Source organism: Liolophura sinensis, chromosome 8 (assembly GCF_032854445.1).
Source record: "Liolophura sinensis isolate JHLJ2023 chromosome 8, CUHK_Ljap_v2, whole genome shotgun sequence".
NCBI lineage: Eukaryota > Metazoa > Mollusca > Polyplacophora > Chitonida > Chitonidae > Liolophura > Liolophura sinensis.
Genome location: NC_088302.1, coordinates 57,101,951 through 57,127,463, shown reverse-complemented (window position 1 = coordinate 57,127,463; position 25,513 = coordinate 57,101,951). Strand labels below are relative to the sequence as shown.

General features: G+C 40.1%; 2 protein-coding genes across 2 annotated transcripts in view; one reads left to right on the top strand and one right to left on the bottom strand.

Annotated features, from left to right (window-relative positions):
- The window catches only part of LOC135472573 (N-alpha-acetyltransferase 15, NatA auxiliary subunit-like), a 30,461-nt gene extending 12,212 nt beyond the window's left edge, over positions 1–18,249 (bottom strand). Inside the window, exons 1-16 of the mRNA XM_064752131.1 lie at positions 18,113–18,249; positions 17,208–17,292; positions 16,603–16,707; positions 15,129–15,217; positions 14,739–14,807; positions 13,797–13,931; positions 13,283–13,430; positions 11,550–11,669; positions 10,953–11,048; positions 10,525–10,631; positions 8,131–8,203; positions 7,435–7,760; positions 5,136–5,264; positions 4,176–4,325; positions 2,087–2,150; positions 1,659–1,849 (exon numbers count right to left, since the gene is read on the bottom strand). Coding sequence (XP_064608201.1) covers positions 1,659–1,849; positions 2,087–2,150; positions 4,176–4,325; positions 5,136–5,264; positions 7,435–7,760; positions 8,131–8,203; positions 10,525–10,631; positions 10,953–11,048; positions 11,550–11,669; positions 13,283–13,430; positions 13,797–13,931; positions 14,739–14,807; positions 15,129–15,217; positions 16,603–16,707; positions 17,208–17,292; positions 18,113–18,169 — 1,944 coding nt within the window. The 5' untranslated portion in view covers positions 18,170–18,249. The remainder of the gene's footprint in view (positions 1–1,658; positions 1,850–2,086; positions 2,151–4,175; positions 4,326–5,135; positions 5,265–7,434; positions 7,761–8,130; positions 8,204–10,524; positions 10,632–10,952; positions 11,049–11,549; positions 11,670–13,282; positions 13,431–13,796; positions 13,932–14,738; positions 14,808–15,128; positions 15,218–16,602; positions 16,708–17,207; positions 17,293–18,112) is intronic.
- Positions 18,250–19,637: 1,388 nt separating this feature from the next.
- LOC135472435 (putative Ras-related protein Rab-33) lies at positions 19,638–24,563 on the top strand. The gene is made up of 2 exons (XM_064751936.1): positions 19,638–20,006; positions 22,706–24,563. The coding sequence occupies exons 1-2, from the start codon at positions 19,737–19,739 to the stop codon at positions 23,198–23,200; spliced, it is 765 nt and encodes a 254-aa protein (XP_064608006.1). The 5' UTR covers positions 19,638–19,736; the 3' UTR covers positions 23,201–24,563.
- Positions 24,564–25,513: the final 950 nt, after the last annotated feature.

Sequence of the window (25,513 nt, the reverse complement as noted above, 5' to 3'; positions counted from 1 at the left end):
TCCCTTTGGGCAATGCCATCAACTACATAATGAGAACAGTACACTACTATCTATCAGGGTTCGTACAGGTATATGAAAATGAGTTTTCCAGGAGTTCTTTGTCCTTTCCAAGGCTAGTTTCATGGTGCAAATTATAAATTATATTTTAAGACTGAACAATAGATGCTTTAATTTGCATGCATGTATATTGAATAGTATGCTTGCTTTTGCAAGAAATATCTACCCTTCACCTCTGTAATGTGACACATTCTTTCACCCGGCAGTTAAAAAAAAAAAAATTAACGCCATATATCATTATGCAGGGCTTCCTCTGGGTCAGTATTTTTTTTTACCCAATCACTTTAGCTACTCATCAGATTCTGTAGTAAATACTATTTTTCTTTAGCCATACTTCCTTAGGGGCAATGACTCTTGTAGGTCTCCTTATGTAATTTGTTTTTATCTGCCTTGGTGTAGCTGCTAGAATCAGTTTGGTCTCTTCCAGCTATATCTGGAGTTTATCAAACGTCACATTTAGAACAATTGCCCTCAAAATAATGGACCAATGCTTGGTCCCATGTGTTTGTTTTATGAAAAAGAAAATCCATCCTTTTTTCAACCTATCTGTAGGATCCTAGTAATATGTAATTTCCTCTATCAGAATAATTTGTTACGAAATTCATTCGTAAATTCAGTTTATCTAACAAGATTACATTGGAGTAACACAGTCTGACCGGAAAAAACTAGACAGCGTACACATTTATATAACGGCACATATTCTGAAACATTTAATTTACTTTGGATCAAAAAAAAGTTTATTAAGTGGAAAAGTTAAAATGTTCATGGGAGGTAACTCTACCTTGATTTATTTCCCTTGATAATTTTTTTTTCTTATATTTTTTTTTTTTTTTACAATTGGCGATGAAAGGCATCCCTGAAAAAGTCATGACTCTCATTCGTTATTTAACTACAATGATTTCAAGCGTTATTTAATGTAAGTCAACTTGCAACAATGCTGAGCCCCCTTTGTAGATTCCTGTCAAGTAATCGCCATAAAACTGTGTTGTTTTGCCAAGATGAGGCTGTTTGAAATGAAAGTAAGTGCATTATTTTCATTAGAAAAATTGCGAAAATCTGCTAAAAAACCCAGAAAGCTCTATTTTGTATAATGTTTGTATTTTTTCTTAAGCAAATAACTTTGTTGCCAAAAACATTCACATTTTTTCAAATTTTATCGCCATTTCAAAAAATTGTTCTAAATTTGCAACAATGGCGGGTGCCAGCGGAAGCCTTGATTATGGCAGAATTATCAGCGAGCTCCCGATATACAGACTCGGCGGTCAGCAGACAATATTTAAGTTCAGGACAAACTAAGATTTTCACGAGTTTCCAGGAGTATGTCTTTTTTAAGGACTTTCAAGTACTTGAAGATGAAGTTGTATTTTTCAAAGAGTTTCAAGAACTGTGCCCATCCTGTCTATACTCTGATATCATACAGTTTAAAAGTTAAGACAGCCAAACATTTTCATCCACTGTTAAAACTTGACATCACTGACATACATCAAATGTCTTCATAGTCACTTCAACCTTTAACCAGATACCCAAGTTAAATTTACTACTCTACATAACTGAATACCTCCCTTAAACTCTCCTTGATACAGAGCTCACATGCAGCTTACCCTGGCCAGTTTGTCGGGTATCAACTCCTCTTCCTTTGGACCATCCATTTCCCCGTCCTGCCCCTTGGCTTTACTTTGAGCTTCTTTCTTCTCTAACTCAGCCTTCTGCTTCTCCCGTTCCATCTCCGCCTTTTTCTGAGCTTTCCTTTGCTTATTTCTCATCTTTTTTAATTCACTAGGTGTTAAATTTGCTGTGAACAAGACAGGAACAACCCAGTCAATTTTCAGCTACAGCCATGCTAGAGACAAACAAAACAAAAAACTCATCGTGTCATGCCTTCTGAATTCTCTCATGTTCTGACAAAATAAGTTAATATTATATCTGAACTGAAATGTACCAATAGTACAAAGGTCCAAAATGGGTTCCCTGGAGGGCTATTTATGCCCAATCAGAAATAATCATTTTCTCCTGAAAACGAAAGACTTACCTGTTTCAGCATCTTTACTTTGTTCACTTTCTGTCAGGGGATGGTCATGTAAATGTAAGTAAATCTGCAGGAGAAAGCAAACATAATGAAAGGCAATTATCGTACAAACCTAAGTTCAAAAACAGATTTTAATGGATGGTACAAGTAGCAGGCAGAATAACTTCCAGATCCCCCAGAATAATTTCCAGGTCCCCCAAACAGCTCTCAGGTCCCCCAAAACAGCTCCCAGGTCCCCCACAACAGCTACCAGATCTACAAGATCCCCCAGAATAGCTACCAGATATCCCAGAATAGCTCCCAGACCCCCCTCAAAACAGCTCCAAGATCCCCCAGAATAATTTCTATATCCCCTAGAACAGTTCCCAGGTCCCCCAAAACAGCTCCCAGATTCCCCAGAACAGCTACCAGATCTACAAAATCCCCCAGAATAGCTACCAGATATCCCAGAATAGCTCCCAGATCCCCCTCAAAACAGCTCCAAGGTCCCCCAGAATAATTTCTATATCCCCTAGAACAGCTCCCAGGTCCGCCAAAACAGCTCCCAGATTCCCCAGAACAGCTACCAGATCTACAAGATCCCCCAGAATAGCTACCAGATATCCCAGAATAGCTACCTGATCCCCCAAGAAAAGATACCAGATCCCCCTAGAACACCTCTAAGATCCCCCAGCACAGCTCCCAGATCCCCCGGAACAGCTACCAGATCTACAAGATCCCCCAGAATAGCTGCCAGATGTCCCAAAATAGCTACCTGATCCCCCAAGAAAAGATACCAGATCCCCCACAATAGCTTCCAGATCCCCCACAATAGCTACCAGATATCCCAAAATAGCTCCCAGATCATCCAAAACAGCTACCAGATCTACCAGAACAGCTTTCAGATATCCCAGAATAACTCCCAGATCCACTGGAACAGCTGCCAGATCTACCAGACCCCCCAACATAGCTCCCAGATCCCCCGAACTAGCTACCAGATATCCCAGAATAAACAGCTTCCAAATCCACCAGAACAGCTTTCAGATATCCATAAATAGCTACTAGATTCCCGAGAATAGCTGCCAGATTCCCGGAACAGCTCCCAGATTCCACAGAATAGCTACCAAATCAACCAAGAAGAACTACCAGATATCCCAGAATAGCAACCAGACCCCCAGAACAGCAACCCCTCCTTCAACCCCACCCCGGAATAGCCGCCAGGTCCTCCAGAACAGCTGCCAGGTCCCCCAGAATGGCTTCCAGACCCGCCACAAAAGCAACCAGACCCCTCAGAACATCAACCAGGTCCCCACAGAAACAGCTTCCAGAGAATAGCAACCGGACCCCCCAAAATAACAACCAGACGCCTCCCCCCCACCCCACCCCCACCCCCAGAATACCAGTCCCAGCCAAAGTACACTTCATGTAGGGTTACTACCAAAGAACCATTACACATGTACATGCTGGTGAATAATATTACAAGACTGACAGTTGGTAAACCTACGCTTGAAGATTTGGCAGCAAGGCTAGCAAAGAGCTCACCTGTAGGAGACAGATAAATGCAAAACTTCAGCTCAATAAATATACATACAGCACTGAGGTTGTAAATTTACTAATTTACAGCAAATAATATACACACAGAGCATCAGTGATGGAACATCCCCCTCCTGTCACTGGTTTATATGAATGTAAAACTCCAGGTCGAAACATGGAGTACTTTTTGAGACACCATCACTGACATTCTGTTAAACATTCTGATTCTCCTACGCAATGCGCAATGTCAGGAATTCAGGAATTCAGTAATTTACAGTGTTTAACATGTACACACCGACTCAATGATAGAATAACCCCCTTGTGTTACTGTGCTCTACATATGTGCAAACGCTGATCTCAATACCTGCAGTACTTTTTAAGATACCACCCCAAACATTTTGTTCAACATTGCGTGCCCTGTTACTAGATGCCCATGCTCAGGGTCCGACATACATGTAAGCACAAGTACAAGCAAGCTGAAAATGGTCGCTTTTTAAACTTCATGTGGGGTACTTTATCCATGCATATATACATTTGCTTCAGGATTGTCTCGTTACATCCCAGAAGAATGACGGCTCACCTCGATTGCGATTTTGGCAGCTTTTTGATAGAATGGGTGTCTCCTGAGGACATCCTCCAGCCTTAGCAAGCCTATGTATGCCCGCAGTGTCATCTTCCTCATACAGTATGTATGGAAGTCAAACTGATCTTCTATGATCTCTGTAAAATGCTGAAACAGCAAAATGTACGCCATGCTGAAAACAGTTACCAGACCCCAAGTTCCGACGTTTTACAAGGGCCCTGCCCCTGAATATCTGTGCAATGCCCCTTTGAATGCCCAACAAATTCCATGCTGTCCCTGTTAACAAACCCAACCCCCTTTTAGCACTAACCCAACCGTCCCAGCATGAAACCAACAACAGCAATGTGTTTTTACATGGGAGATCATCTTGCCCCAGTCAAATGGTTTCTTGAATGTTGAAGTGGACAATGACTGTTTGCACACAGAAGAAAACAATCCCACTCTATTATTGACATGGATTAATCTGTTGTAAAACTTGATGCAGCGACTGTATTTACAACAGTACTACTTGCCTGTGAACTTCACCTAATAAAATTTCAGAAATTTAATAAAATGCATATAGTATGCTGCATTACAAAATTTTGTAATATAAAGACAAAGATTTTGAAAATAAGACAAGCTCTACAAAATTGGTTCATAAGGTGAAATTTGTCAAATTCTACAAATGGTGTGAAATGGCATTTCCCTAGTTTCATTCCATTTTCAGTCAATATTGTAAACAGTATTGAGTGAAGACAGCTATTACCTTATGTACAGTTTATAATTATTAAAACACCTTAGAGTTTGACATTATTTACTGAGCTGGATGAGGGTAAGTCAAATAATCCTGAGTATAGGGTAAAAAACACCAATAAGATATTTAAGACATATTAACATGACAATGGTACAATTTCAAATCCTAGTCCATAATCAAACCTGTGATTGATATAGGGAGCATACATACTATGAAAAACTTACCCTATCTATTTCTAGACACTTTTTCAATGCCTCTCCCCACTTTCCTAACCTTTGGTTTGCAGCAGCACATTCAGTTTGAAACCACATGCATTGCATTTCATTCAGGTTCTCAACTGCTGATACCCCTTCCTGCAAAAACAAGTTTTATAGAGTATTTCTCATCACCTGTGGGATATTTTCAATGTCCAACTATGTTTTTGTTTGAAGTTAACAATGTTAGACATTCGCTCCAAGTATTTCTTATGGAAACAGTGTATTTGCATAGTGAACATTTCAAGTATGACTCTCCAAACATGCCAAACTACATGCACATATACACTGTATGCTGGACAACGTTCAGCTTCCAGCACCTACATTCCCACAAGCCTAGATCCCATACTCAGTATCTCACTAAACATTATGTCCCCCAATCAGTTGTCTTACCTGAGTAAATCTGGAGCACGTCTGCAGCCTCCAGCATCTACATTCCCATACCCTTACATCCCATACTCAGTATCTCACTAAACATTATGTCCCCCAAACAGTTGTCGTACCCAAGTAAATCTGGAGCACGTCTGCAGCCTCCAGCATCTACATTCCCACACCCTTAGATCCCATACTCAGTACCTCACTAAACATTATGTCCCCCCCAAACAGTTGTCGTACCCGAATAAATTTGGAGCACGTCTGCAGCCTCCAGCATCTACATTCCCACACCCTTAGTTCCCATACTCAGTATCTCACTAAACATTATGTCCCCCAAACAGTTGTCAAACCCAAGTAAATTTGGAGCACGTCTGCAGCCTCCAGCATCTACATTCCCACACCCTTAAATCCCATTCTCGGTATCTCACTAAACATCATGTCCCCCAAACAGTTGTCGTACCAGAGTAAATCTGGAGCACGTCTGCAGCCTCCAGCATCTACATTCCCACACCCTTAGATCCCATACTCAGTACCTCACTAAACATTATGTCCCCCAATCAGTTGTCGTACCCGAGTAAATCTGGAGCACGTCTGCAGCCTCCAGCATCTACATTCCCACACCCTTAGATCCCATACTCAGTACCTCACTAAACATTATGTCCCCCAATCAGTTGTCTTACTTGAGTAAATCCGGAGCACATCTGCAGCCTCCAGCATCTACATTCCCACACCCTTAGATCCAATACTCAGTACCTCACTAAATATTATGTCCCCCAAACAGTTGTCTTACCCAAGTAAATCTGGAGCACGTCTGCAGCGTCCAGCATCTACATTCCCACACCCTTAGATCCCATACTCAGTACCTCACTAAACATTATGTCCCCCAATCAGTTGTCTTACCTGAGTAAATCCGAAGCACGTCTGCAGCGTCCAGCATCTACATTCCCACACCCTTAGATCCCATACTCAGTATCTCACTAAATATTATGTCCCCCAAACAGTTGTCGTACCCGAGTAAATCTGGAGCACGTCTGCAGCCTCCAGCATCTACATTCCCATACCCTTAGATCCCATACTCAGTATCTCACTAAATATTATGTCCCCCAATCAGTTGTCGTACCCCAGTAAATCTGGAGCACATGTCTGCAGCCTCCAGCACCTACATTCCCACACCCTTAGATCCCATACTCAGTATCTCACTAAATATTATGTCCCCCAATCAGTTGTCTTACCTGAGTAAATCTGGAGCATGTCTGCAGCCTGCAGCATCTACATTCCCACACCCTTAGATCCCATACTCAGTATCTCACTAAATATTATGTCCCCCAATCAGTTGTCGTACCTGAGTAAATCCGCAGCACGTCTGCAGCCTCCAGCATCTACATTCCCACACCCTTAGATCCCATTCTCAGTATCTCACTAAACATTATGTCCCCCAAACAGTTGTTGTACCAGAGTAAATCTGGAGCACATGTCTGCAGCCTCCAGCACCTACATTCCCACACCCTTAGATCCCATACTCAGTATCTCACTAAATATTATGTCCCCCAATCAGTTGTCTTACCTGAGTAAATCTGGAGCACGTCTGCAGCCTCCAGCATCTACATTCCCACACCCTTAGATCCCATTCTCAGTATCTCACTAAACATTATGTTCCCCAAACAGTTGTCGTACCCGAGTAAATTTGGAGCACATCTGCAGCCTCCAGCATTTACATTCCCACACCCTTAGATCCCATACTCAGTATCTCACTAAACATTATGTCCCCCGATCTGTTGTCGTACCCGAGTAAATTTGGAGCACGTCTGCAGCCTCCAGCATCTACATTCCCACACCCTTAGATCCCATACTCAGTATCTCACTAAACATTATGTCCCCCGATCTGTTGTCATACCCGAGTAAATTTGGAGCACATGTCTGCAGCCTCTTGAATCTTGCTGGCCCTCAGTAGATATTTAGCACACTTGGAGTTAATATAACGGTCAGCGGTATCAAGGGACTGCGCCTCGTCTATATGTATCACAGCTTCGGTCATGTCCCCTGCGTGTTTGTACAGCCTGGCCTTCAGTACAAGCAGCTCAATCAGCAGGGGGGTGTGGTCAAGTGCTAGTTCAATGTACTCCATGGCCTTTGCCGTCTGGCCCCGGTAGTCGAAGTGCTCTGCCAGGTAGTAGTACGTCCATAGAAGAGCAGTAGGAGGCTCTAGCTCTGTATTCTCCCCTACAATGTAAATATACTGTAAGTACATCTGAAAACCTAAATCTTCTGCTTACAGTAACAAACTTCAGATATCTTATTTAAGGGGAGGTGGGTGGGGGGGGGGAGATCATACAGATCATAGACTTCACTAAGACTTAACTGGAATATTTAAATAACCTTGTAACAATATGCTCAACCTACATTGCCATCTATCAGTTTTATCACAGTGTATCCATTCTGACATATTGCACCAATGAAACACACTGATACAGGCTGCATTTCACTGTGGGCAAGCAAAAATGGTGGCGCTGAAAATGTGGACAACCATATGTATAAATCATAAGAAAAGATGTCTGAATAAGCAACGAGAAGATATTAATGTTGTACATACCTGAGCAGTCAAAGCGTTCCTTTTCCTTCAAACATTCTAAATACCCTAAAACAAGCTCCTCTATCACTGTAATCTGTGGGTAAAAACATGACAGAAATGAGCATATGAATCAAAACTTGGTGCTTGATGAACTGAGGACTCAACATTACATTGGAACAGTCAGTGTGCTGCAGTAACATGAAGCATGTCCCAGTTCATCGACTGTTGTTTTTGCTGTTTAATGCTATACTCACTTATATGATGCAAATTTTATTGGTGAAGGAAACTGCGGTACCCAGAGCACACCACTGATGTTCCAGTTTTCACAAAGTTCTCTTAACATTATGAGCTTGCAACTACATGTACCATGACGATGTAATACCTACATTACTGTTTGCTGTGGGCCGAAGGATAAGACAGCACATGACTAAAACATATTTCAATCAAAAGTAGGATAGGATTGCTATCAGGTTTTGAAGTGGCACATGATAACAACAAACTACTAAATAACACATTTTTAGATCGCTTACAACGAATTGGTTATGTGTAGCTGAAGGGCCATTTCACAAGGTCTTGTGGGGCAGGCCTGTAACATTTACGGATCACATAACATTGACGAGAAATTCAGTTGATTTACAAGCCGTGTTAATATTCAACGAGGTTGTCATGAATTATGTCAGACAGTAGCATAGCGTCTGGGCCCAAACCACATTTATTTCCCCAGCAGACCCTAGGCCTACTTAGAAACAATGTTCAAATTATACAAATACATTTTTTGCCATTCACTTTACCATTTAGTCAGCAGTTTTTAAATAACAAATATCAAAGTCAGTGAGAAATTCATTAGGGATGCCAAAAGTTGACAGGAATGAGAAGACGACTTTTCACCCGGACAATGCTTAAAATCAATTAAATCTTATGATATAATTTTTTTCTCTAAGTTAATGAGAATTGTAGAATTTAAATTTCTTATTTTGTCCTTCTTTGCATACAATGGATGATTTTTTTTTCTGTTTTCTTTTATAAAAGATTATTGTCACTATAATTATTAAAACATTCTTGATAACTAGGTCAGCATTGCTCTCATCTTGTGCTACCGCCACAAAACTGAAGAATAAAATTCAGCAACAGTCAAATGCCTAGATCAGCCTCTGTGGTGCTTAAATTTATTTCCACTTGTTTCAGAACTGAGTACAAACTTAGTTGTACAACAATGGTATTGTAATTTTGTAAGTATTAAATACGGGTCCAAATCACCAGCACAGCCCCATGCGGAGGTACAACCCTGAGTGCCCTGACCGTGCACCCGCAGGCCACATAAACTGTCAATCATAAAAGCAGACATACTCTATCAACAGTTCAAGCAGTGGAAGAAATTACCTTCCAGTATGTCCAATTTCAAAGTAAGCTATTTATCACCTTGCTGTCGATAATGCAGACATACTGAAGCTGTGTCAAGACGAAGTTTCACTAAATATTTAATGCCAGTTTAAGATACTTTTAATGGTAGTCTTTCAGTGGAAATAAACATAAGTTAGCTGTCTTTCACTTTAGGAGAACATAACGTTAAGAGTGCTTTGTGAAACGAGGCCCAAGTACAGATTTACACATTATACAGGTGAAGACAAGGGTTTTTCAATGAATGCAAGACTGCGCATTAAAATAGCCTTCTGACAAAGTACATGTTCTGTTACCCACTATGAGCAAATGATTGTGGCAGAGTTTGATCAGACCTTGATCAAAATGAGGACGAAGCATCTTTTCAGGATGGAGTCACTGCATCTTACACAGGTGTTGTATACATGAACGCTGAGCCGAATATGAGAACTACTGACACAACATATTTGCATATCCTATCACAGGGTAACCACGTAACGAATGTATCCTGTAAAGACCCATCAATTCAATGCAGAAGACCGTAGTATAGGTGAATCACTTCAGCGATGTGACCATTGTTGATTGCATTCACAACCAACAAAGGGAGATAGCCTACTTTGCAGACCCATTCGATGTCGCCTGCACAATTCAAGAATATATCTGAGCCCCAAGTGACTTTTCTTGTCCAAAGAAAAGCAGAGTATTTTGTCAGATGCGGGATACTATCAAACAGACTTCACAAACAAAATGTCTTCCCTCTCCTGGTTTAACCTGCAAATTGGTCAGCTTTCCCACAGATCACAGTAGGAGTTTTAAGTTCCAACTCTTACCGACAAAGGCAGAAAAAGTCCAACTGTATCCTGTGACCTGTCAACAATTTTTTACCACATCTACTATAACATGAGCGTCCAAAAAAAGTTTCATGAAAAGTAATTTAGACCAGACGAATGGTGCGGAAAAACTCCTCCAGTGCAATATTTACATGGATACATAGTCTTCACAACTGAAAAAATACCTGTAACTCTATTGAAGACTCACTTTTTCTGGGTCTTTATATAATGGCCTAAGAGTAACAAACAACGGTGGAACACCTTTATGCAGAGCTCGCTGGAGATATTTGTCTACTAGACGTCGGAATCTGTCACCTACAACATACAAAGTTAGTACAACGCTTCAAAACAGAATGAATTTTTACAAGCATTGCCACATTTGACGATGACAATGGAGCTAGTTACCCGTATACCCTTATACTGTACAATATTTGTTCATTTATTTCCTCGTTATCAAACCAGTATACAACAATGTCCAGGGAAGCACCAAGTACAGATGACAAATCCTTATAGCTTGTGAAGTATCACACAACTCGTTCCCAATGTCTCAGGCGTCCTTATGTGCACATGAATGCACAAGATGAATCACTCAGTTGACACTATCAGCCTCAACCACTAAAACACAAATGTACTCACCTGTCGTAAAATTCAAAGGAAGTCTCTTTGGTGCAGATGCACTGGGAAACTTCTCTAACACCTCTTCATAAATTTTCATTCTATCCTCCTCGGATTCTGGAAATGAAGAGTAACTGAAATAGTTTTCTCACTACTGACCAAAGTCTCTCAGTTTTTCTCAGCCATATATTGAAGTAACAATAACCTACATAACATCCATACAAATATACACAAATTTTACTAATTTAATAGTAAATCAGTTACAATATCAGAAACTTTGGTATTACTCCATACTCCATTCAAATACTGTAAATGTGTATTACCTAGCTGACTGGATGCAGTTCTACTGAATGCTGAAACATATGAATGCTGAAATACTATCTGAATGCTGGAATTCTGTCTGAATGCACACAAACGGAGCACAAACATACTGAAACAGACAATTTTACTTCAGCTCTACCCTACATATGATTGTCTTTCAGGAATATCCAACTATATACATGCAGACATGCCAAAGTTAACCTTACCTGCTTTGAGAACGGTCTTTGCAGTAGGTCCAGTTTTCAGGGTTACTGTTTAACAGTTCCTGACACAGGTATATGTCAGGGTTAGTCTTACCTGCTTTAAGTGCGGTCTCCAGACCCTTGTAATAAGCCCAGTTTTCAGGGTTACGGTTTAATAGTTCCCGATATATGTCCGCAGCTTCCTCATGACGATCGAGCTGTATCAAGATATCAGCTGAAAGAAAAACCGGCATATTTCCTTACTTCAGACGCCTCTACATAGCATTCAAGACTTTATCAAGGCATTAATGCAGGGAAAGCACATCAGTCTGCAGTTATAATTATACCTCTGATTTCCCGTACACACAGTCTATCCACAATGTCAACCATTTATACATGTACCTCTGATTTCCTGTACCGTTTGTCCATTGTTTACATCTCTGATTTCCTGTATATGGAGTCCATACGCAATCCATACCTCTGATTTCCTGTACAGACAGTCTGTCCACTATTTATACCTCTGATTTCCCACTATACACAATTCATACCTCTGATTTCCTGTACAGACAGTCTGTCCACTATTTATACCTCTGATTTCCTGTACAGACAGTCTGTCCACTATTTATACCTCTGATTTCCCACTATACACAATTCATACCTCTGATTTCCTGTACAGACAGTCTGTCCACTATTTATACCTCTGATTTCCTGCTATACACAATTCATACCTCTGATTTCCTGTACAGACAGTCTGTCCACTATTTATACCTCTGATTTCCTGCTATCCACAATGCATACCTCTGATTTCCTGTACAGACAGTCTGTCCACTATTTATACCTCTGATTTCCCACTATACACAATTCATACCTCTGATTTCCTGTACAGACAGTCTGTCCACTATTTATACCTCTGATTTCCTGCTATAAACAATTCATACCTCTGATTTCCTGTACAGACAGTCTGTCCACTATTTATACCTCTGATTTCCCGCTATACACAATTCATACCTCTGATTTCCTGTACAGACAGCCTGTCCACTATTTATACCTCTGATTTCCTGCTATCCACTATTCATACCTCTGATTTCCTGTACAGACAGTCTGTCCACTATTTATACCTCTGATTTCCTGCTATAAACAATTCATACCTCTGATTTCCTGATATCCACAATTCATACCTCTGATTTCCTGTACAGGCAGTCTGTCCACTATTTATAGCTCTGATTTCCTGATATCCACAATTCATACCTCTGATTTCCTGTACCGACAGTCTGTCCACTATTTATACCTCTGATTTCCTGTACAGACAGTCTGTCCACTATTTATACCTCTGATTTCCTGTACAGACAGTCTGTCCACTATTTATACCTCTGATTTCCTGTACAGACAGTCTGTCCACTATTTATACCTCTGATTTCCTGATATCCACAATTCATACCTCTGATTTCCTGTACCGACAGTCTGTCCACTATTTATACCTCTGATTTCCTGTACAGACAGTCTGTCCACTATTTATACCTCTGATTTCCTGTACAGACAGTCTGTCCACTATTTATACCTCTGATTTCCTGTACAGACAGTCTGTCCACTATTTATACCTCTGATTTCCTGATATCCACAATTCATACCTCTGATTTCCTGTACCGACAGTCTGTCCACTATTTATACCTCTGATTTCCTGTACAGGCAGTCTGTCCACTATTTATACCTCTGATTTCCTGTACAGGCAGTGTGTCCACTATTTATACCTCTGATTTCCTGATATCCACAATTCATACCTCTGATTTCCTGTACCGACAGTCTGTCCACTATTTATACCTCTGATTTCCTGATATCCACAATTCATACCTCTGATTTCCTGTACTGACAGTCTGTCCACTATTTCCTTATCATGTTCCTCTAAATGCTTCAGTGCCTCAGATAAATTGCCTGCTTCTCGGACCACAGTGTTCTGGTAAAGTATCATTTCACTATGCTCATAGTCAAATGGTTTGGGCTACAAAATAAAGAACACAGAATAATACAGAAGTATTACTGTTCTTAGTACACATTTAACAGGGCTTTGGGTCTCAAAAAAAACATAATAAGATTACCCACAAGCACACGCAATGCAGTCTGAAACAAGTTGGGACGTCAGTTGTCTTGCACAAGTGTTTATAGCTTAGGGATAGCAAAACAAGGGAAATTATTCTGCTGGCATCACAACTTAAACGCACATTTCTGAATATCTGTGTATCTGCTATCAGGTCTAACCATTCAGTTGTTACTCAAAATGTCCAGGACTGGTCTGGCAAGTGTTAACTATAGGCAAAGAGTGTTATCCAAGAAACTTTCAATTCTAAATATCAATCTACGATTTTACCTGTTGAGTTTTCCTGAATTCATCCAAAATCTTGAGAGCCATATCATAGTCCTTGAGCATGTGGAAGGCCATGGCATAGCCTATCCAGGAGGCTCTCTGGCCCGGTCTGAGCACCAGTAGTTGGTAGCGAGTGTCCTGTAACACAAGGTGACACTGATAACTGGGGGCTTAGTTAGCCATGTACACAGTGACACTGATAACTGGGGGCTTAGTGAGTCAGGTACAAGGCGACACTGATAACTGGGGGTTTAGTTAGCCATGTACAAGGTGACACTGATGACTGGTGGCTTGGTCATGTACAAGGTTACACTGATAACTGGGGACTTAGTGAGTCAGGTACAAGGTGACACTGATAACTGGGGGTTTAGTTAGCCATGTACAAGGTGACACTGATAACTCGGGGCTTAGTGAGTCAGGTACAAGGTGACACTGATAACTGGGGCTTAGCCATGTACAAGGTGACACTGATAACTGGTGGCTTAGTCATGTACAAGTTGACACCGATAACTGGGGGCTTAGTCATGTACACAGTGACACTGATAACTGGGGGCTTAGTCATGTACACAGTGACACTGATAACTGGGGGCTTAGTCATGTACACAGTGACACTGATAACTGGGGGCTTAGTGAGTCAGGTACAAGGTGACACTGATAACTGGGGGCTTAGTCATGTACAAGGTGACACTGATAACTGCGGGTTTAGTTAGTCATGTACAAGGTGACACTGATAACTGGGGGCTTAGCCCTCTACCTTACATTCTCATAAATAACATGGACACATCTAAACTGATAAACATACATGTAGATGAAAACTTGGCGAGTCTGTGGTTCTACACACAAATAACCCCTTATACAACTGATCTGTGCTTGAGGTTACATTACTTACTCCTAATATCTACTGTATGATCACCTCTGTACACATGCCATTAACTGACCACCTACCCTGTATCCCTCCAAATCTCTCATCTGTACTTGCAGCAGAGACAAATCCCTCAGAATCTGAAGGTTATCCTGAGAATCAGAAAATTAAATGATGAACACAAATCAAACACATATTAAAAAGATACCACTAATTTAAGAGATATTCCGTGCCATCTTACGCACAAGATTTGATCTGCTGAAATATTACATTTACTAATACGCTGCAACTGGGCTTCACAACAATTCTCTTTGAAGTGCTTTGGCTCAAAATTAAATGAAGTTTAAAAAGATATCCACAACCATGTAATGCATTAAAAAATGAACTTTTATCTATCTATAAGGTCGTCTAGGATTTCCAAGTTATCTGAATCAGAAAAGATGATACAGTGGGATGACAATAAATGTCTGTACCTTGTCCCATTTCAGGGCGTTTCTGTAGCATTTGATGGCTTCATCGTACTTTCTGTCAGAGCGCTGAAGAAGTCCATACACATGCCAACCTGAAGTTTGGGGTCAAGTCAACTCCAGCAAAAGCAGAAGAATCTAACAGCTTTTGATTTTACCAAAAATACTAAATATATAATTTACACATTAAAAATCCATAAACTGGAAATCTGCTCAATGCAAGCCAAAACACAGGACAATCTTAATATATTAAACAAAAGAAATTTCTTGTTGTTTGATGAGTGTTCAAGGCATTTTCATGAATTCTTCTCTTTACCGAAAAGTCAGACTCATGAGTGGTGGCACCCACATAAAACCATCAACCTTTGTCAGCGAGCCCTAGACACTTCTACGGGTTTTCATTCAATGCAAGCCTAAAGGTTTCTGTCATGTTCAGGGATGTGATGATGATCAAATACAAAATCAGATTTTTCTCCACCACATTTACTTTATTTATTTATATGATTAGTGTGTTATTCCGTACTCAAGAACATTTCACACACATAACAACGGTCAGCATTGTGGTAAGAGGAAATTGGGCAGATCCCGGGGAAACCCGAAAGCCAGCATGAGCTGGACTTGACTTCACAGCGACCGCATTGGTGAGAGGCTCCTGGGTCATTACGCTGTGCTAGCTGGCTAACCAACTGAGCCATGCAGGTCCTCGCCATGTTTACACTACCACACCTAATACAAAACATAATTACTCGACAGATCTGTGCTAAAAATCAGTATTACCACAAATATGAAGTGCTTGGCCCTCTTTCACAAAACTGCATTAATCAATGTTTCGTAACTTTTCTCACATAAGATGTCACCTAATGGAACTATAACTTAGACGTCATTTACGAAAAAAGTTTGGATTTTTTTTTTTTTTTTTTTTTTTTTTGATTGGTGTTTTACGCCGTACTCAAGAATATTTCACTTATACGACGGCGGCCAGCATTATGGTGGGTGGAAACCGGGCAGAGCCCGGGGGAAACCCACGACCATCCGCAGGTTGTTGGCAGACCTTCTCACGTACGGCCGGAGAGGAAGCCAGCATGAGCTGGACTTGAACTCACATCGACCGCATTGGTGAGAGACTCCTGGGTCATTACGCTGCGCTAGCGCTTTAACCAACTGAGCCACGGAGGCCCCTGAAAAAAGTTTGGAGAAATATAACGTACGAAGTTTTGTGAAAGTGGTTCCAGAAGCACACAACTGACGTTTTAAACATCTCGATTATTAGTCCTGAAAAATGTTTATCTTGTTCAATAAGTACTTTCACTTGTTACAAAAAAAACTTTGAATTTGTAAAAAAAAACAAAAAACATGCAGAATTCCGCAAATTCACAGAAATATCACATTTGCATATTTATCATAACCTGAGGATTTAATGCATTTGCCTACAAGAATACTTCTACAGCAGCGACCTGTCCGCCTGGTAGTGAAAGGATACAGACATGACTTTTGAGATCATTACGAAGCCCCCGTCTCACAAAGTCGTAAGCCTCTTCCTTTCTTCCCAGACAGTTCAGGGTGAGGCCTTTCATAGCCAAAGTTTCTACAGCACAAATGTGGGAGAAAAAAAAAACAAGATAGAATCACTGCAATGTAATGCAACAACCAGCACTCCTACCATAATTGAGCACATATTATACATAAATGAACCTCACATGTGCTCATTAAACATTTTCCTTAGCCCAATACATGTTTGGTTGATTTATCCCACACTCAAGATTTTCTCCCTTATACAATGGCAATAAGTTACGGATGGAGGTGCCTGGCCTAAGATCCCGTCCCCCTCCCCCCACAAGCTCTGAGAGTGAAAAAATCAAAAAAGTCTCTGTCCTGGCTACAGAGAGACAAGCATCCTTATAACACAATGATGAGCCTAAGCATTGTCTGCAAAATTTCTTATTCAGTTAATGACCATTTCTAGCTGTAATTATTTCACTCAGATGAAGACATTAGTTGATGACCTTCCTGCAGAGACACAGGAGACCACCTCCAAATACTGCAATACATGCCATACTGTATTACCCAGTACATAATATAGCTTACCTCCATGTTCTGTGAATTTGGGATTGGACAAAATCTGCTTTGCAAACTTCAACCCATTCTTGTACTGCTTTTGTTCATAGCATTTCTAAAATTGAAAAGATAAAGTTATAAGTAAAGTGGCACAAATGGGTGGCAATAGTTAATAATTTATTTGTGTTCATTTTGAATACGGTTGATCAAAGGAGCGAAAATGGCACCCGAATGGTGTTTGGAAATTGGATTAGTCAGCGACTAATTAAGTCTTGTCTTTACAATTGCCCAAATAAATTCATTGATACCCCACTAGTTATGAAATAGAAAGATGTCCCTCAAATAACCCTGAACTCCTTTGACCATATCAGGTGCACTGCTGTTGAATGTCAATCATGCAAATGCATATCCACAACAAATAGCTCCAGAGTTAGCTGTCACCCCCAGGGTGTCCCAGTAATGGGGGGAGAGTGGGGGGTCATAAACCATGCAAGGTACGATTATATAATCCGACCGAACTTTCGATACATTCCTCGCACGGATGACTAAAAGCTTCATTCTATAAATGCAGTTTAAGTATCAAGAGAGCACAGGCGGTGGGTTTGATAAAGCTTGTTGACAAAGTTTTGAGGTGCTGTATTGGTGAAGGTCTTCAAAGATCAAAATATTTGATGTTGCCTACATCGGAATTTTACGGCTATGATGATGGTATTACAACTGTTTCTGTCCAGAGATGCTGGAATTACTGCTTTACTTTTCGAAGTACACAGCCGCCGAATGTCGCATATGAAGGAAGAAGCATACTCATCCATACACGAGATACAACACTGTTGTTAGACCGCTGTCATTACCCATTTTCACTAACTCATGCTCCCAAGTGGCCAACCGGTCGAGTGTTTGGGGGAGTTTGTAAGCGTTTGAATGAATCGACTCACCAAAATTCTTTTGAAAAGTGCATTTTCTTTTGGTGGAAGTGGATTACTTGTGGGCATTCTTGACACCCAATGCCCCAAACTGTGACTATTTTGGTTCTAAACACTTCCAACCCAAAGGAAGCACCTCGTGGTGGTAATTTTCAATATGGCGACAGTGTAACCAGCCCCTAAATCTCGAGCAGACGAGACTTACATTTTGTCAAAAATAGCGATATTGTGTCAAAAAATTTTAGCATAGTTGACAAAAAAACCCACTTATGTTATCCAGTCAAGAATAAATCTGAATATCGTTCAAGTTCTCCAACATTTTGTATAATTTTAGACTACCACGCAACAGTTTTACCAAACTTCCTGTCGAATAAGTAGACAGGTATTTGTTGATCGAAATAGGGCTATACCGAATTACCTCCCCTGAGATTATTCCACTGTAAATGGCGATTTTTTAAAAGCAAACTGTGGTTCGGTGGGGCATCTGAAAATGGAAAATGGCTTAGGACATAGCGCCAAGACCGATTTTACTTTTGTAAACTTATTTGGAAGCCCATGATAAAATAAATGGTTAAGCCTTTCACAACAAAGCTGTACATGTAGGCTGACAAAGTACGAACGTGTATGTACACCTTTATATTTCAGTTAGGTTGAAAAACATGGACTTTATTTAAGATATATCGATAATTCTGTGACTCTCAAATAGCAACATTCTGCTGCCTAGTACATTAAAATACATGCAGCTGTCGTGAGATGTATAACCCTTATGCTGCATACGAGATCCTGGTCACCTCTCGTAGTTTAACGCCTCAGGAACTAATATCGCGAAATGTGATAGCTGCCGTGGTGTGACAGAAATGCACTTTATAACTTATGTCAAAAAAAACCCATGGAATGTTGGTATATGTAGTAACCTTGGTTTTAACTGAAAAATGAAATTGATACATGTGTAAATCGACGTTTCTACCAACAGATGATTGACTTCAAAAAAAATTGTAGAGCGTCTGCTTCAGGAGTGGTAGATCCAGGGTCAATCCTGGGTCGAGTCACTTCTAAGACCTTAAAAGAGGAAGTTGCACCTTCCTCGCTTGGCGTTCAGCATGAAGGGGATAGTGCAACGACTGGTTGACCTGTGATCAGTATAATGGCTCGAGCGGGGCGGCTTACTTACCTTCGTTTCAGTGAAGCAACACTAGATAAAAGAGCGGTGAAAATCTATCCTGAAACAAGGAGGCACATTACATGCACTTTAAGTATTCGTTCGTCGTCATATGACTGAAGAATTGTTAAGTACGACGTTAAACCCCAAGCACGCACTCACTCACTCACTTAAAATAGTAACTTTGTCATGATTATGAAATTATATTATTTCAAATGCAACATGAAGCATCTTTTCTAGCGTGACGTATTTCGCGGTGTGCCTGCCCTTGGATAAAAACACTGTCTTGTCTCTCTCGGTCTGGTTTGCAAGACTATTCTATATGTGTCAATAACAGATGACCCGGAAGCGAATAGACTGTCTGACTGGTGACTGGTGAAGGCGATGATGACAGCAGCGAGGTGATTTTCAGATTATTTTTGATCTGACTCATTTATATTTACAATTAATGTGATATTCCCATTTTATTCACCAGGGATGGCAGACAGTAAGCTTTCGCGCGAAGCTGAAGTTGGAGAACAAAGCGATGAGCGCGATGTTGAGACCTCCTCGTCGGAAGTGACTGTCACGAAAACAAAGCCTGTTCAGAAAAGAATTTTTAAAATCATAGTCATAGGTGATTCTAACGTGGGCAAGACTTGTCTGACATATCGTTTCTGTAGCGGAAAATTTCCTGACAAAACCGAGGCTACCATCGGTGTGGATTTCAGGGAGCGGCAAGTGGATTTGGAAAGCGAACAGATTAAGGTACTCTATCCATCCATAGTGTCAGGGCTGTAATTTAGTTTGTGGGCCAAGGCTCAAAATTTCACATATTGGTACCACCAAGGGTGGCCAAATCTCCTAGCTATTTTTACGATGGTACACGGTTTAAGTTTATGTTTCGATGTAATAGCCCTCGCCCATAGGCAGATGTGTATGGTTTATGCCCCCTTTAATAAACGTACCCATTGTTCAGTGTACTAACTCATATACCGTCTGCCTGACCGGCCCGGATAGCACAGGTAGAGCGTCTGCTTCGGGACCGGTAGATCCAGGATCAATCCTTGATCAAGTCACACCTAAGACTTTAAAAGAGGAAGTTGTAACTTCCTCGCTTGGCGTTCAGCATGAAGGGGATAGTGCAACGACTGGTTGACCCGTATCAGTATAATGGCTCGGGCGGGGCGGCTTACTTGCCTTCGGTAAGTCGTCTCAGTGAAGCAGCACTAAATAAAAGAGCGGTGGAAATCCGTCCTGCAACAAGGAGGTACATTACACATACATGCACCCTAATGATTCCTTCGTCGTCATATGACTGAAAAATTGTTGAGTACGACATTAAACCCCAAGCACTCACTCACTCACTCATATACCGTCTGCCAACAGCCATACAGTAACAGCGCTATTTGGACCCGAAATTAACTCAGGAACAGAGTGTTTACCTTCAGGAATACTTCCTTAAGTAATTCAAGCCATTCTTCTCAAACATAATGGCAGATTTGTTGATGAAAGATGACATTTTAGCCATATCTGGTTGTGGAGAGTGGTGAGCTACAGGGATGAGAAGGACTGCTTCAGCAATTTTCCAGAAAATGGCAAAAGACATAAACTGTGTAGTTTGTAACATTTTAGGACATTCTGACACGGTTGTGTTAACAATTAACTGTTGATGTCAAGTTTAAAGTTTAAATTGGTCTTATTCTCTTATTAACTGAGAGTCCACAGTATATTGACGTTTCTCTTTCTTTTCGTGATTTGCACCATGCCTTATACATCTATAAAGTTACCATTGCAGAAATGTTATCATGTCTTAATTTTCTTCTACTGACCGTATAAATATGTTAGTACCAATTAGTTTTGGCCACCTCAGGTGGTACCCATATCATGTCAGGCCCATGGATGAATTTGGTTGTTTTGATTATCCTAGAAATGACCAAGGACATTGAGAAGAAATCAGACACCACTGTCATACTAAGTTTTTGTTTAATATCACAAGGCCTACTTTCACATTGTATTGTAATATTGAATGCATTAAAATGTAAAGTGAGACATTAGGGAAATATGGTGAGTCATTTTGTGAAACAGCTGTTGATGAGCATGTCTTACGATCTGTCTGCAGTGGAAAAAAGATGATCCAATTATAGTTGTAACACTCCAAGAGGGATATTAATGCATATATACAGGTAGTAGGTGTGAAATCAAAGATGTGTACAAATGTTTGTGGGCTTTACAGTTTATTGTCTGTGATGCTGATGAGGCGATTTCACAGTCTTTTGTTTGTTGGAGGTCTCATCTTCTCCACCAGTTTTTTCCACCTCAAAAAAAACAAAAAACAAAAACATGATGATGAAATAAGTGAACATACACCATAGTGAATATCAGTTTTGTGTTATAATTAAATCAGATTGCTAAATAAACAATATTTATAACCTGTTACCTCTGTCCTTCATCCTCTAAAGGTGGTTTTACATCAACTTTGTCCATCACACATGCCCTCTAAAGTAACATGTACACATGCATTCAACTCACCAGGCGAAATTCCATTTGTGCTGTATAATTCTTATGGAAAGTAAATTTTCTCATTTCCAGTAGAAAAGCAACACTGTTATTTCCCTTGATTGCCATGTGTAGCCTCATCAAACACAGACAGTGCATCAGAACCGGTTACCTGATGGCAGGGTACAATTTGTTGTGAAATGAATGCTGGGGGGAAGGAATCTCCTATATTGTTCATTATTTGAAACAAGAACAGAAGAACTTGACATGGTCACATGTTTGAAGAAACAATAAGTTATATCTTTTGGCACCAATGACAAAGTGAGCGTTTGATTAAGGCGCGTTTCAGTTTGCTAGGACATTTATTTTGTAGAGTTATTCTTGACATAATTGTGACTTACATGAATACTTTGTAAGAATTGTTTTGATTGTGGCTGTGTTCTAAAGTAAAAGAAAGCTAAGATACGAAGTAAGGTTCATCACAGGTAAATTTAAGTAAGGTCATCTTAAAACTATGCATAAATATACTTTTATTTAGTTTTTAGATATTTGTGAAGAGAGTTAAAACCATTTAAACCTTTGAATTCTAAGGTGGGCTTTATGGACCATACTATCAGGGTTTAGAAACGTCACAAGGAGTTTTTCCAACTTAAGTCATGACACTGAATGTTGTAATAACTCTTTTAACTCATGAGTAAAAGATTACTGAAATAATGTTCTCAAAAATTTTTTCATTCTGGTGAACATGAGGAAAAAAAGGTGATGTGACGTCTGAGTTCCTAAATAATGTCTGTATGGCTCATAAAGCCCACTATAGAATTCAAATATTTGAATCCTTTTCAACACTATTAAAAAAATAAATGAAAGTATTTTTACACATAGCTTTCAGTTGTCTGTATGATATCACCTTACTTCATATTTAAGCTTTTGTTTACTTTAACATACTATGTTACATTTGTTTGTTGTAGCTACAACTATGGGACACGGCTGGCCAGGAGAGATTTCGAAAGAGCATGGTACAGCATTATTACAGAAATGTTCATGCGGTCGTCTTCGTGTATGATGTCACAAAGATGAGTTCCTTTGATAATATGCCTCAGTGGATTGAGGAATGTGATCGGCATAACCTCAATACAGACATTCCTCGTATTTTGGTCGGCAACAAGTGTGATGTTAAGGATAAAATTGCCGTTAACACAAATATGGCTCAAAAGTTTGCAGACTCGCACAACATGCCTTTGTTTGAAACTTCTGCGAAAGATGATGAGAAAGCTGACCACGTGGAAGCAATATTCATCACTCTAGCCCATAAGCTAAAAAATTCCAAGCCAATGATGCCGGCTTATCTCTCCAGATTTAACTCCCCTGAGCAGCCATCACGAATCATTAATGTAGGTGGAAACCTTAGCCAGGCAAATCTACACCCTGCTGATGAGGAGAAGAAGGACAGTTGTGCATGTTAACTGACTGTGACACAATACTGATATGTACATACTGTTGGATACAAACTGATATAATAGACATTGTGTACATACACGTAGTATTATTATCTATTCCATTGTACACCGGCTAGAGCATGACGGTGGGAATTATGAGGGTGTCTGGTGAAGTGGTAAAGTAAGTTGTTGTCTCATAGTTACTTAAAGATGACATTAAATAATCATATTATTGTGGACTGGTAAGGCGTTGTTATGTGGGCATTGTGCACACCCAAATGTATCGGATAGCGTAAGTATCTTGTACAGTTGTACAATTGTGGAAGGGTAAAGCGTTGTTATGTGGGCATCGTGCACACCCAAATGTATCAGATAGCGTAAGTATCATGTACAGTTGTACAATTGTGGAAGGGTAAGGCGTTGTTATGTGGGCATCGTGCACACCCAAATGTATCGGATAGCGTAAGTATCATGTACAGTTGTACAATTGTGGAAGGGTAAAGCGTTGTTATGTGGGCATCGTGCACACCCAAATGTATCAGATAGCGCAAATATCTTGTACAGTTGTACAATTGTGGAAGGGTAAGGCGTTGTTATGTGGGCATCGTGCACACCCAAATGTATCAGATAGCGCAAGTATCTTGCACAGTTGTACAATTGTGGACTGGTAAGGCATTGTTATGTGGGCATCGTGCACACCCAAATGTATCAGATAGCATAAGTATCTTGTACAGTTGTACAATTGTGGACTGGTAAGGCGTTGTTATGTGGGCATCGTGCACACCCAAATGTATCAGATAGCATAAGTATCTTGACAGTTGTACAATTGGGGACTGGTAAGGCATTGTTATGTGGGCATCGTGCACACCCAAATGTATCAGATAGCGTAAGTATCTTGACAGTTGTACAATTGGGGACTGGTAAGGCATTGCTATGTGAGCATCGTGCAAACTTGTGTATTGGTCATATGCTGATGTACATATACACGTGTACAGTGGGGTAATTTCCATTTGCAGGTATAGTATTGTATTTTTATTGAATACAGGTGTACACTTGTACAAGGGTCATTTTATAGTCATTTTGATAGGTGTGCAGTTGTAGAAAGGTCGTATTTAGGGTGCCAAGAAAAGAAACACAGAGATAACTTTTCACAGGATATATCTGCATTAAATCAGAGCAGGATAATTAATTAATAAGCTGTCACTGTCAGCCTAGTCACACAATGAGAATGCTAAAATGTAATAATAAAACTAGCAACACAACCTCATTCAGCAATGGCATCAGGTCACAAATGGACATTGTTCTCAGCATCTGGTGTCAACACCATGTGCCATCTTTGTGTTTCTTTCTTGGGAGACTGCACATATGTACAACTATGGAAGAGTCATGTGTACAGTTATATGGTGACCACTTTACCAGTGTACAGTTGTATAATGACCACTTTACCAGTGTACAGTTCTATAATGATCACTTTACAGGTGTACAGTTGTATAATGATCACTCTACAGGTGTACAGTTGTATAATGATCACTCTACAGGTGTACAGTTGTATAATGATCTCTTTACAGGTGTACAGTTGCATAATGATCACTTTACCAGTGTACAACTGTATACTAATCACCATACAGGTGCACAGCTGTATAACGATCACTTTACAAGTGTACAGCTGTATAATCATCACTTTACAGGTGTACAGATGTGTAACGATGACTTTACAGGTGTACAGTTGTATAATGATCACTTTACAGGTGTACAGTTGTATGATGATCACTTTACAGGCGTACAGTTTGTAGCAAACACTGATCACTATGCAGGTGTACAGTTGTATAACGATCACTTTACAGGTGTACAGTTGTATAATGATCTCTTTACAGGTGTACAGTTGCATAATGATCACTTTACCAGTGTACAACTGTATACTAATCACCATACAGGTGCACAGCTGTATAACCATCACTTTACAAGTGTACAGCTGTATAATCATCACTTTACAGGTGTACAGATGTGTAACGATGACTTTACAGGTGTACACTTGTATAACGATCTCTTTACAGGTGTTCAATTGTATGATGATCACTTTACCTGTGCACAGTTGTATAATGATCACTTTGCTGGTGTATATTGTGTTACAATCAATTTACAGGTGTACAGTTGAGTAGTGAGCACTTTGTAGGTGTACAGGTGTATAGCAATCACTTTACAGGTGATGATCACATTACCAATGTACAGTTGTATAACAATCACTTTACCAGTGTACAGTTGTATAACAATCACTTTACTGGTGTACAGTTATATGGCGATCACTTTACAGGTGAACAATTGTAGAGTGATCACTTTGCA

What these genes read in the sequence shown, in the direction of transcription:
- LOC135472435 (XM_064751936.1), top strand. Translation starts at nt 19,737, where the DNA reads ATGGCAGACAGTAAGCTTTCGCGCGAAGCTGAAGTTGGAGAACAAAGC. An exon ending in TGGAAAGCGAACAGATTAAG is followed by an intron (nt 20,007 to 22,705) that starts GTACTCTATCCA and finishes TGTTTGTTGTAG; the next exon opens with CTACAACTATGGGACACGGC.